The following is a 12,911-nucleotide window of genomic DNA, read 5'->3' as shown; positions in this document are numbered from 1 at the left end:
CTATCCTCAGGTAAATCAAGAATTATGCTGCATTACTTACATCTTATCAGCAATTATTAATTAATTCATAAAAATTAATGCTGCCTATAAGTATAATATAAACTCGAACGCTGCAGAGATTGAAATGTAAAGCAACCAGGTAGAACAACATTTCCCTTTGCCATTTGATACCTCAGCCTGACATTTCAAATACAACTCTCCTGCTGGCCTTACTCAAATAGAATCACCAAATAGTACCTGGGTGCTGAAATTAAACTATTTTAAACTTTCTGAAGGATAATTTGATGATACATAAATGTCTTTAAAATGTGCAAATATAATGACCCACAAGCTTAAATTCAAGGAACTTATACTAAGAAAGCAACTGGGAAAGCATGCAAAGATACAGGTAGAAAACTGCTACTTACAGCGTACTTATGATTGATACAAAGTTGAAACAACTTAAACATTCAGTACTAGGAAACTGGTTACATACACAGTGGTGAACTCATACAATGCATTGTTCAAATCCTGTGAATCCTACACAGTGTTCAATGTGATGACACAGGCAAATGTTCACGGACATGGACAAGATCATCCTGTCAGTCACTAAGGGACAAAGTAGGTTACAAAAACGTACATAATCTATTTTTCCAAAATGTTTGTGTGTGTGCACATGCTGGACTATGCATGAAAAAATTCTGAAACAACAAGCAGTTTATCCCTCAAAGGTGGATTTACAGGTGATTTATTCCTTCATCTTTATACTTTTCCAAATTGTCAGAATTCTCTATTGTGAGCCATATAAACATTACATTCAGAAAAACTGAAGGTATTTCCATCGGGGAAATTAAATTGTTCAAGACTCTAAGGACATTTTTATCTCAGAAATGAATCATGAAGCATCATAAATATCATGAATTAAATATAATAGTGTAGACTGCATATGGTGTAGAGGTCAGTTCTTTTATGTTTCTGTTCTCTCCTCCTATTTCACTTTTCCAGGAAAAGCCTAAGCGAGAACTCCCTATGCAAGATTTTAGCTGTTTAATGACATGTAACGACTACTGGTTACGGGGATTCCCTTGGGTATCTGGAATTTGCAGTTTGGTCCCCTTGAGGGTGAAAGGGGCTGTCAAACAGGACATTTTGAAAGGTAGAGAGAGGCACAGTACAGCCATGGAAAGGCAGCACGTTGTAGATGAGCCACTGATTAAATAAATATTTACTGAGTCCCTCTCAGTCCCAATCAGGCATCGGGGGTAGGGAGGGGGGAAGGTAAAGGAGGATATAAAGATGTCTAATGCCTGGCCTCCATCTGTCCGGTAAGGGAAATAACGCATCCCTGTGGTGGACAGGCCTACAGGATTGATATGCCAAAGGGCAGGCGGCCTAAGGTGAGGCCTCCAGCTGCTGCTTCATTTACATAAGGCGGTGCTACAACCCACCCCCCCCACCCCCCCACCCCCCCGTCCAGTTAAATGGCCCTGACTAAATTATTAGCGGGCCGATGAAACCCTTTGTGTCCCCTAGGAGAGGGGGAAAAAAAAAAGAGCGCTGAGACCCAGGGAATTCAGTCTAAAGGATCTAAGAGAAACTCCATAGCGTGAGATAGGGAAGCTGTGAAGAGCTAGGGACACAGGACAGTCAAGAGAGTTAACAGAGGAACAGAAGAAGGACCTGGGATCACGAGTGACAAAAAGCTCTCAAATACCGGGATGAGGGGGCCTTCCTTATTCATCCCTAAGGCATGGAGTTAAGTCACTTTTCTGAATGTTTGATCACCTTAAGTACATATCAAATGACTTTCTTTTCCTTGCTAAAGCCTGAGAGTGAAAGCAAAGATGTGATACGAGGACAAAAACTTATACAAAATGCTTGTAAGAGACAGAGGACACTGGGTAGGGGTTGGAGAGGAGAAACTCAGATAACGGCTCCTGATTTAAAACAACACAAAGATATCCAATCTAAAGCCATGGTTCTCAAACTTTAGTGTGCATAAGAAACATTTGAGCAGCCTGCTTAAAGTACAGACTCCTAGGTTCCATGCCCAGAGTTTCAGTACTTAAAAAAATTTTTTTATTGAAGTAGAGTTGATTTACAATATTATATTAGTTTCATGTGTACAGCAGAGTGATTTGGTATTTTTGTTGGTATTTTTGCAGATTATACTCCATTATAAGTTATTACAAGATAATGGCTATAATTTCCCATGCTATACAATATAGCTGTGCTGATTGTCTATTTTATACATAATAGTTTGTATCTGTTAATCCCATACCCTTAATTTGTCCCTCCTCTCTTCCCTCTCCCCTTTGGTAACCACAAGTTTAGAATCTAAAAAATAATACAAATGAAAGTATATGCAGGGCTTCCCTGGTGGCGCAGTGGTTGAGAGTCCGCCTGCCGATGCAGGGGACACGGGTTCGTGCCCCGGTCCGGGAAGATCCCACATGCCTCGGAGCGGCTGGGCCCGTGAGCCATGGCCGCTGAGCCTGCGCTCCACAACGGGAGAGGCCACAGTGGTGAGAGGCCCGCGTACCGCAAAAAAAAAAAAAAAAAAAGGACATACGAAACAGAAACAGATTCACAGATACAGAATTCCTGTAATTTGAACAAGAATCTTTACAACTCAGCAGGTGAGCTCCAGGACCATTCTCTGAGGAAGAATTTCTTGAAGTGTTCCCTATGTGCCCCAAACATTACTTGTCAGTCTCCACAGGGCAAAGGTGCTATTTGTCAGTGACATGATTTTGAAGGAGATCTAGATGTCCCTTTTTTGTAAATGTGGGAACTGAGATACAAAGGTATAAAGACACCTGCTGAGGCACATAACTTGAGCTGTCATATTTAGATAAGGGAAATGGAAACTACAAACCTCCCTTATAGGAGGAAATCCTTAACCTTCACGGTTTTCACCAAATGTTTCGGATCCCTAAGCAAAAAGGCTTCCTGCTAATTGGCAAATATACTCTACTTACCACTACCTACTCAACAGAGAATAAAAGAGGAGGTTTGAAGCTACACACTTAGCCTCTATCCATTTTCTATTAATCTTTATTAGTGAAGACAAGAGCTTAGGGGTTACTAGCTTTTAACAACGGAAGTAGCGGTCTTTAATAAGCAGATAATTTCTATAATTTGTAAGGTTTAGGTAAAATGCAGAACCTTTAGGTGTGTTGGGATATATAGTTTGGGCTTTAAGAAACTCTTCACTGTCAGGACTCTAAGAATTATAGGGCTGCTAAAGTGAATGTTATTTCTCCAGACACCGATACCTCAAGTATGATTCAGTCGATGCCTAGTTTGAAACCCTTAATAAAACTTTACTCTGAAAGGCATCTATTCTTAAAGCAAAATGTGTTATATTGAAGTAATTTTTCACTTTGACTTCCTTTATAAAACTAACAATATATCCCTCTATATCTTTGGTACCCTTGTGTAAAAAGATAGCATGTAAGCATACAGAAAGAAAAGGTTAAGAAAGCAGAAATAATAAGGAACCGCAGAAATAAAATGGGAGCTATGGGGCTTTAAAGAAAGAGAATTAAGCCCAAAGAGAAGTAAACACTTTTTTTCCAGATGGGCCATGAACTCCAACTTTCAAACATAATTAACATCCCAAGAGTAAGAAAAGGAAGGTTGTGGGCTTTCCTGGTGGCACAGTGGTTGAGAGTCCGCCTGCCGATGCGGGAGACACGGGTTCGTGCCCCGGTCTGGGAGGATGCCACATGCCGCGGAGTGGCTGGGCCCGTGAGCCATGGCCGCTGAGCCTGTGCGTCCGGAGCCTGTGCTCCGCAACGGGAGAGGCCCGCGTACCGCAAAAAAGAAAAAGAAAAAAAAAAGAAAAGGAAGGTTGGAGATACTCAACATCCAAGTAGCATTTTTCTCTCACTGAAAGGTAAAAAGACTTTGTTTTCTTTTGCTCTTTCTTTGTCCTCCATTAGAGCAAGACCTCTAATTATTCTAATTTCTAATACCAAGTACTTTCTAAGAGATTTATTGCTGCTGTGGACTATATAATGTCCATGTCCTCACGTCTCAAATTAATGTTCAAAATTTCATGAAAGGGATTATCTTTATATAATATCTACACGTTTTTCCCCCAAGTATAACAATCTCACAGAATGTAAGTTTTGCTGAAACTATGTGGACATCATATGTGATTCTCATAGTTAATAATATATACAATAATCTGGAAAATATAATCTGGTGGCAGATTAAACTGAAATCTTCATACACGTTTCTTATGCACTTGATCACTTCTCCAATTATTCATATTTTCAAAATTAAAAATGCAAGTTTTGTAGATATAGAATATTTTAGAATGAGAAACACTTTATATGACTAATCACCATCCTGATGTTGCATAACGTCATCAGTGATTCTGTGTGTGTGTGCGCGCGCACGTGTGTATTTGTACGTATACACGTAAGTAGGAAATTTTCACTCTTATTTTTCTCCCACTTAAAGCGGTTAATCTTTTGTTGGACGGCACTCAGCTATCACTGAGTATTTACTTCTCTTTCTTATACCTCTTGGTCAAAATGCAGTGTGATAACGCATGTCGAACAGATGGCATCTACTTTCCTTGAACTAAATTATGAGATACAATTTCAATCAAACTATTCTTTTCTCTCAAAGACATTGTATCAGTATTTACTTTCTCTTATACCATATCTTTGAACTTAATCACTTCTTTTCAATATAAGAAAACCAAGGTAGAAAATCTTGATAATTTGCCTAGGTTTATAAAGAGTGATTGTAGAATAAAAAATAACCGAATTGTAGAATTGCCAGGGAACTTGAAGAGACCACCCATGTGTCTGGTCAAACGTCCTCATTTCAGTGAGAGAGAAAATTCAAGTCTGAAGCAGTTAAGTGACTGGCTAAAGATCAGATGCTAGGTAGTAACAGAGCCAGAGGAGAAGCTAGGTCACTCAACTGTTGGTCCAAGACCCTTTCTACTCCACCTCACTGACTCATTCATAGCTTGGAGTTTTGTATGTATCTAATTTAGCTGAAGGCAGCAAGCACAGCCCTACGAAACAACTCATGAATACTTAAAGGAACTTGCCATCAAGTATAAATGAGAATAGTACAGGGAAGACCTGGTAAAGGAACGGTCAGAAAGCGAAATCTTGATTATGGAATTTGAGTCAAAATTTGGAGGCTCAGAGGAGAGATGGTGTTCCAAGTGTGAGGACCGGCAAATGGATGTACTCGTACGGGACAGTGAGAAAATTGCTGGAGAGCAGGAATGGGGTTAGAAAGCAGAATTTACTTGACTCAGAGAATCCATTTGGGGCAGTAACTAGATTGCTGCTTGGGGAGGAATGAAGTGGGAGGCAGAGGAAGGACAGAGAGGGAAGGGGTCAGCAGGGGCTTATTAGGCATAGTTGGTAGAGAGTGGAAGGGTCACTAGATCCTAGTGACTAAATATAAGCTTCATGAGAGCAACGATTTACTTTTGACTGTTTTGTTCACTGTTGTATCCTCCGTGCCTGGAAGAGTGCCTAGTACACAGTAAACATTCAGTAAATAGTTACTGAATGAACAAATAAATGAAAGAGTGAAATATGGGCACCAACAAGACTAAAGTTCTTGACCAAAGGAATAATGTGATAGAAAGAGTGTCCAAGGAAGAATATTTTTGTAAATGTGCAATGGATGGTCTCAATATGTAAAGAAAGAGAGCCAAATCTATCAATATGGAATGACATGATGAAGACTTCAATCAATCAATCAATCAATCAGAACCACAATCACAAGAAGAGAAAGACAGGGCAGAAGGAAAATAAATGGAGGGTACAAGACATAATGTGGACTTAGATCTGCAAGCACAACGACACCGCTTATGAGTCAATGGAACACAAAGGGAAACTTCAGAATCATTTTTGTTCAGACTCAATTTTTTCTCATTAAAAAATGGATACCTGTGAAATTAAGCGCTAATGTTTTTATATTTTGAAATATAAAAATGGCTTCAGAATCTCTTATGAAATAATGAACAACTGACATGTTTTAGTATAATATGTCATAGTTTAAGGTAAACACAGGGATGTTTCTCCAGGGTGACTTTGGAAGTTTTTTTTAAATTGTGGTGACTTTTCACTACAAAATAACGGCGACAGAGGAACTGACTAGATTGGCAATGCAAGCTTATGTGTCACTGATGGTTCGGTACGTAACTCTTCCAGGGTTCATCTATCCTATTTCATAACAATCCCCAATTACTACCTCTACTGTGCTTCTCTCAACTGAACCCTGCCATTCAGTACGGATTGACTGATGGCCTTATTTCAACCAAGCGTCAGGAAATAAACCGAATCGCTTTGATGTGAAGAATTACTTCCTCGCTTTTTATGAGTGAGTGTTGATAACACATTCTGTATTATTCGAGAGGCCTACTAAAAAGCCAAAACCGCTGATCTGAGTGTTTAAATTCTAGAATTTGAAGTACCTTAGATGAGCTAAGGTAACTGCTTTCTACTTGTTTAATGACAGCAAGAATTAAACTGCAGTAGCTGGCTTATGGGAAATTGCTGAGAATGAAGAGCCCATATTTTGGCTGACATGCTGTCTGCCGCTTTCAATCCTCCTTTTATTTCATCAAGTTCACATGAAAGAGAGAAAAGGCACTGAATGGCGTTCAGAACAGTAATAGCACCTTTTTTTTTCCCTCCCGAGAAAAAGAATAACTTTCTTTTCTTTCCTTTATCTACCGATATCTTTCCCATCTCACAAGTTTCATTCCTTTGTAATGACAGATGTTATGAAAGTGGCCGGTGTCGTTACATATACTCACCTCTCTGAGAGGTGAAGCTGTAGAACGCGAATGGAACCTCCCTATCTTTGAAAATGCCATCGCCCGTTGTTGCCCACAACTCATCACCCACACATCAATACAAAATTCATGGATCAAAAAGGGAGATAAAAATGAGTGTCTCGGAAGCTAGGGTGCAAATTCGGGGGGAAAACCACAGAAATAAAAATAAATCCTTTCCTCCTCCCAGAAATCTGCTCTTCTGTTTCATCCTTTCACTTATTACGTGTTTATGTGTAAAAGTTAGGTGGGTCTCACCTTCTCCTTCTTCCTTTATACTCTACGGCATAATACAACTGTTCAAAGCTCAGACTCTGGAGCCAGACTCCCTGTGTTCAGATCTTAGATCTGCCGCTTACTAACTAAGTGACCTCGGGGTAGTTATCTAGCCACTCCGTGTGTTACTTTCTTCAAATGCAAAGAGAGGATAATAATACAATCTAACTCTTAGAGTTGCTGAGAGCATTAAATGCGTGGACAAATCTAAAGTGCCCATGACATTGCACAGTACGTGATGCACCATGTAAGTGTGAGTTGCTATCATCATTATTCTGTCATATTACGTGCAGATTTCTACAAGAGTGCTTTCAAATGAAGAAATTTCATTTATATTTTTGCCTCATTTATAGAAGTAAAGATACTCTATGTCCAAATCTGGGACAACTTAGAAGAGCTATGAAGAAGAAAAATCATCTCCCTCCTGTAATCTTACGACCTAGAGGTAGTAACAACTCCCAGTGTTGAGTGCATTCCACTAGTCCTCTTCTACCTCCCTCCACTACCACTGCTCCTCTAGACACAGAAGAAAACACAAGGTACTTTTATAAAGAGACGTGAATTAGGCAAAGCAACTGATTAGAAAGCAGGAAGCCTGACTTCCACTCCCTGTACCTCCCATGCCACTTAGGTGACCCTGGGCATTTCACTTCCTCTCTCTGCTCTTTGCCCCTCCACTGAACTAGTGCAAAACAGGTACAGCAAGAGCTTCACTCTGCCCTCCTCACAACAATGCTGAGACACCTTCATTAACTTCTCAAGAGAATGTTGCGACACACAAAAGGGCAAAGTACAAAACAGGTGTGTACGGAACAGCTAAAGGCTTAGTTTACAGGGTATACGGTAACACAATCTGAGAGGAAGCAAAAGGCAGGCAGTTGTTATAATCTCTCCTTGGCTGTGGGAGCTATGGCGAGGTCTCCTTTACAATGTTAATTATAACGTATTATGGGTATTTAAAGAAGGTCCTCACGTGCATTTAGAATAATGCCAAAGAAAGAATTCCATAATAAACAGACGTTAGTTTTATCATTTTTTGAATAACCCTGTGATAAACCAAGAGAGAACACTATGAAATCAGGGTAGCTGTGTTCCTCATTTGAATTCACTCTAATGTCTTAATAAGTATGTCTCCCATGGTTATAACATAGCACCATTCTAATCTCATCTGAACCCTCAAGTATCATCCCCATACTGAGCAAATAAATGATTCATTTATTCAAAATAAAATACATCATTCTGAAATTGGGGGATTTACATAAACATATGAGATATTAGCTACTTGTGCTAGGCAAGTGAGGGGCATGTTGCCATTTTAATTCATTTCTGGCCTTTTTTTGTTGTTCCGGATCTTTTCTTACCTAATGTTGAGAGACTTTTTCCTCAGCTCGCTCCACTTGAAGTTCATGTTATCCAAACGTCTTTGTAACAGAACCGCATCATCAGAACCTTCCAGGGATCTCAGGATTTTTTGGCCATTTTCATCCAGGTTGTGATAGATATCTGTGTGAGCTTCGATTTCTCCTTGGAGGTCCTACAGGGCATCAGGAAGAAGAACACACGCAGAATTACCAAACAAAAGAGACCGGCTGTGACTGTGAATTTGGAGAACTGCAAAAAATAGACTATTAGCTCAAAAGGGATTTCAATTGGCTCAACTAACAAGAAGATACACCTCCGACTCACTTTTCTTGGTACATCATCTCTTTATGTCGTTATGTAGATTGAAAGTGGGCATCTAATTAGGAATAATAGATTTATTCCTTGAGATTATGAATTGGAACATAATACATTTGTAACTTTATAAATTTCATAACTTATGTCTTCTAGTCCATGGAAAAAATACATTATTTCATGGAAGTGATAGGAAATAAAACTCCGTGATAAAGTGCACCACAGTGCCAATCATCGTATTACACTATGGGTCAAGTCATATTTTCCGAGCACACAGTAATCGTAGAATTGACTCGGACCACAAAAGCATGGAGAGACTAATAAACAAGGCTGTACTTGGTCCATAGCACCAGCACATTAACGGGATTTGATCATAGGAGAGAATCTTCTTGACAATACACATTAAGTTCACCTTGGTAAAACGGCATCACACAATTATTACAGCACCATACATTTATTAGCAAGACTTCCCATTTAAAATACCATCACATTTTTAGGCTCAACAGGTGGAAAGTCCATAGGACTTTGATAAGAAGTGATGATTTCAACCTCATTTGTATACACACAGATCAAGAAAATTATCATAGTAGAAGAATCTGACCTTTACATGGTATGTCTTCCTGTGTAACATTTTCAGCTTGAACCGGGGACTACAGCACTGATCCTGTTGCATAGCAATCCCGAGAAAACCCAGCGACTGAAAGAGCCCTGCTTTAAAATGCCAACTTTGCTTACATTCTGTTGACAGAATGAATTTCAGACCACAGTCCTCATCAGTCAATAATAATAAACAGCCACTTTGTACTCCTCACTAAACGGTAGCCAGGCCTGTGGATGTGGGAGGGACCTCAAAGAGAGGAGGCCTGGAATATGCAACTGATAGTTTATATTAAACAGCCAACTTTTCTTATCATTTTTCCATTATAAGCCAGAGACATTATAAATTCATTTTCTATATGTGTTTCCCTCCTTGTTCCCAGCAGAACGGTCAAAGCCAAAGGAACATTCCTTAGAGAGCTGCCGGGTAACAGCATTCCTTTCTGCCTACACAATGAATGGAGGCTTTGTACATTATCTGACTTGCTTTTAGAGATTTGTATGCTTCTGTTTAACAAGTTTAAAAATTCATTCTGAAGCTCCGAACAACTGGATTGATCTGTGTAACTAGAAAATTCCCCCCCTTTCTAAAATTGAATTAAATTACTCTTCTAAAGTAAGGAAGGAAAAGTGGCAGCAATAACATGTTACAAAGTCTGAAGAAGTGGCCTGTGTTTTCAGTTGCAGCCTCTTAGACGCAGGGAGATGGACGATGAATGTCTCCTGTCACTATTTCTGGCAGCCAAAGTATCACCGATGGACTCTAAAGAGAATTCTGTCTCATTGCCTTCGACTGGAAGACAGGAGGGGAATATGGATAAACCCCATCTGGAGTTGAAAGAATAGAAATACTAAAACATATCGAGGAGCATCTATCTTTATCCCATCAAAAACAGGCTTGTTTTGGAAGGAAACAGCCTGATTCTGAAACTAGCTGATGTGATAGAAAACCAGTATTGGGCTTCTTGCTGAATGGCGCTTCATCAAATATATATCCAATTTATCTTTGTGTACCTACATGGAAAAACATACCCTGCTGAATTTGCTACTTCTTCAGTGAAAGAGAAAATTGAGGTTAATATATCTAAATAATTCAGGAATAAAAACCAAACAGATCCAAGTTATCAGGATAATGCCCCCACTTCTCTCTTTTACTTTACTTTTCTTCTTGTTGTATGTGGTTTGCTACCTAAAACTTGACCTCAGAGTACACACTTAAGGAATTAAGACCAAACCTTTTGTTGTCAACAAATTAAGATCTTTTGACTAATACAATCAGCTTCCTACACTAGCATGCATATAAATTATAGTACCTTTGAATTTTTATGTCCTGCATTTACAGCAGAGACCCAGGTTCAATCAATAGTTCCTTAAGATTATGTGTATCGTGAAGTCATCAATACTTTGCTGAATAAATGAGAGGTCTTCCCAAGCACAAATAGGATGTTGATTCATGAAATTTGCTCATTTTCATCTTTGCCACTTACATGGCCCTGAATTTAAACATCTTTGTTGTATCATCGAGAAAAAAAATGAATATAAAGTTGATAAACCAGTGCTTGCTGAGGACTGGTTATTTGTCTAGCCTTAGCACTGTGGGAAATCTAAGAGGAAGGCAAGAGACAGTTATGCCTTTACTTTTTCTAAAATCTAGTATGCACTTTTTGTTTAAGTCATTCATATTAACAACTACACGTTGACAATTTCCTGCCAAACCTCATACGCACTCGGATTAAAATTTCTGCCCTTGGAAATTCAGAAGTAGCTGAAGTGAAGTCTTAGCATTGGCAGGAAGGTAGCTCTTAACTCAGTATTACTGCTCTAGTTTATGATGGTAGTGTAGAGCAACAAAGGACACATGCATAGTAAAGGGCTTTACAGTTTACAAAGCACTTACACGTGTATCGTTTTACTTATTCCTACTCCTTACCCAGTGAAGTACATAATATTTTCTCTGTTTTACAGATGAGAGCACCGAGGCTCAGAGATGTTTAACTGACTTGCCAAAAGTGTTAAATGTGGGCAGTGGATCCAGTTCTTTTGACTCTAGAAGATCTTAGGCTGTCTCCACACACCATTTGCTGCTGTAAGCACTGGCTATAACAGACAGTAGTTACCGAAGCTGAACAAGGCTACTGCTAACAAGGGGAAACAGCTACCGAGGTTAAAGCACACGGAAAGACGGCATTACTGATTTTGATTAAACTTTACCCACGTGGATTGATTTGTTCAAAATGAAAAATGGAGTCCTGACTACCCTTTTCACTTTTCATTTTGCAATTGGACATGTGGGACCACCTGTGAGAAACACTTATTTGCACCGGAAAAAGTCTGCTACAAAATATCCCCGCTGCCAGAACAGAAATTCTCCTGGCAGTAATTCACTCCTCTGTCTAGAAGAGTCATGTGAACATTACAGGAGGCCATGACCTGACATATCAGCATAAACGTAGTTTGGCCATGCTCCTTTGGGCTGGCGGGCTGGCAGGGATTCCGTCAAGATACAGGACTCAGGTAGGTTGCTCTAAAAGGGAGGTGAGTATCGGTGAGGACCATAAGGCCTTCTTTAGGAAGCTGGCCTGCTGTAGTGGAGATTTTTTAGTACAAGTAGGCAGCATGAGTCCTAGGTGGGGAGGGAGACATTGACAGGGCACTTAGGAAGGAGCACACTCATATTTGCATAAATTACCACGATGGCATTTATCCTAAGATTAACCTTAGACTCAGGGGCCCCAGAAAAGCAGGAGGTTAGAATGGAGAATCGAGTTCTCAGAGGAGACCCAATCTGGACAAAAAGTAATTTTCACAGATATTTTTTAGTAGTTTTATTTCACTTCTGACCTAACGAGAAAAGATCACTCAAGCCTTAGTTGCTACGATCAATATAAGTTTTCTCTTCTTTTTGTGATTGTATTCTTTAGGAAGAACAATACCTAATGAATAGGGAAAAAGGATTTGTTACATAACAACAGAAGCAGCAGCAGCAGCAACAACATATATAAGACTTCCTTCACAACAGACGCTTCTCTAAAGCACTGTATATACATGAGCTCATTTAATCCTCGCAGTAACTCTCCAGGGCAGGCATTATTAATATCTTCTCTTCACACATAAGAGAATGAAATTACAGAGAGGTTCAGTAAAAAACGCACAAGGTCACACAGCTAATAAACCATACAGCGAAATTTCAAACCCAGGCCGTCAGACTCCAGGGACTGGGCTCTTACCCACTAGGCTGTATCACCTCAGAGTTTTTTCCTATTAATTAAAAAATGTTTCCTATTAATAATAGTCCTGCTTAAATTTCAGCAAATCTAGCACAAGGCAGACTAACATTGTTTCCAGTACTCAAAGAGTAACTTTACCGTCTTATTAATACGGAGATTGTTAAACATATCCAAAGTAGTGGACAGATACATCCTATACAAGAGAGCGAGCATAAAATAATTGAGAAAATGGGTGCCAATGGCAAAATAATATGCAGCCCCTCCCCTCAGAAAGAGACATATAGCCTAGAGTTATGTATAATTATGGAGCAAATTTCAACTGTGAATATCAA

General features: G+C 39.4%; 1 protein-coding gene across 2 annotated transcripts in view; it reads right to left on the bottom strand.

Annotated features, from left to right (window-relative positions):
- Positions 1-12,911, bottom strand: part of DMD (dystrophin) — a 2,128,065-nt gene that overhangs the window by 377,309 nt on the left and 1,737,845 nt on the right. For both annotated transcript variants that reach the window (XM_067723245.1, XM_067723244.1), the window contains exon 56: positions 8,443-8,615. In XM_067723245.1, coding sequence (XP_067579346.1) covers positions 8,443-8,615 — 173 coding nt within the window. The remainder of the gene's footprint in view (positions 1-8,442; positions 8,616-12,911) is intronic.

The sequence above is a fragment of the Pseudorca crassidens genome, chromosome X (genome assembly GCF_039906515.1).
Source record: "Pseudorca crassidens isolate mPseCra1 chromosome X, mPseCra1.hap1, whole genome shotgun sequence".
Lineage (NCBI taxonomy): Eukaryota > Metazoa > Chordata > Mammalia > Artiodactyla > Delphinidae > Pseudorca > Pseudorca crassidens.
The sequence above is the reverse complement of the archived record's forward strand: the minus strand, read 5'-3'. Positions and strand labels throughout refer to the sequence as shown.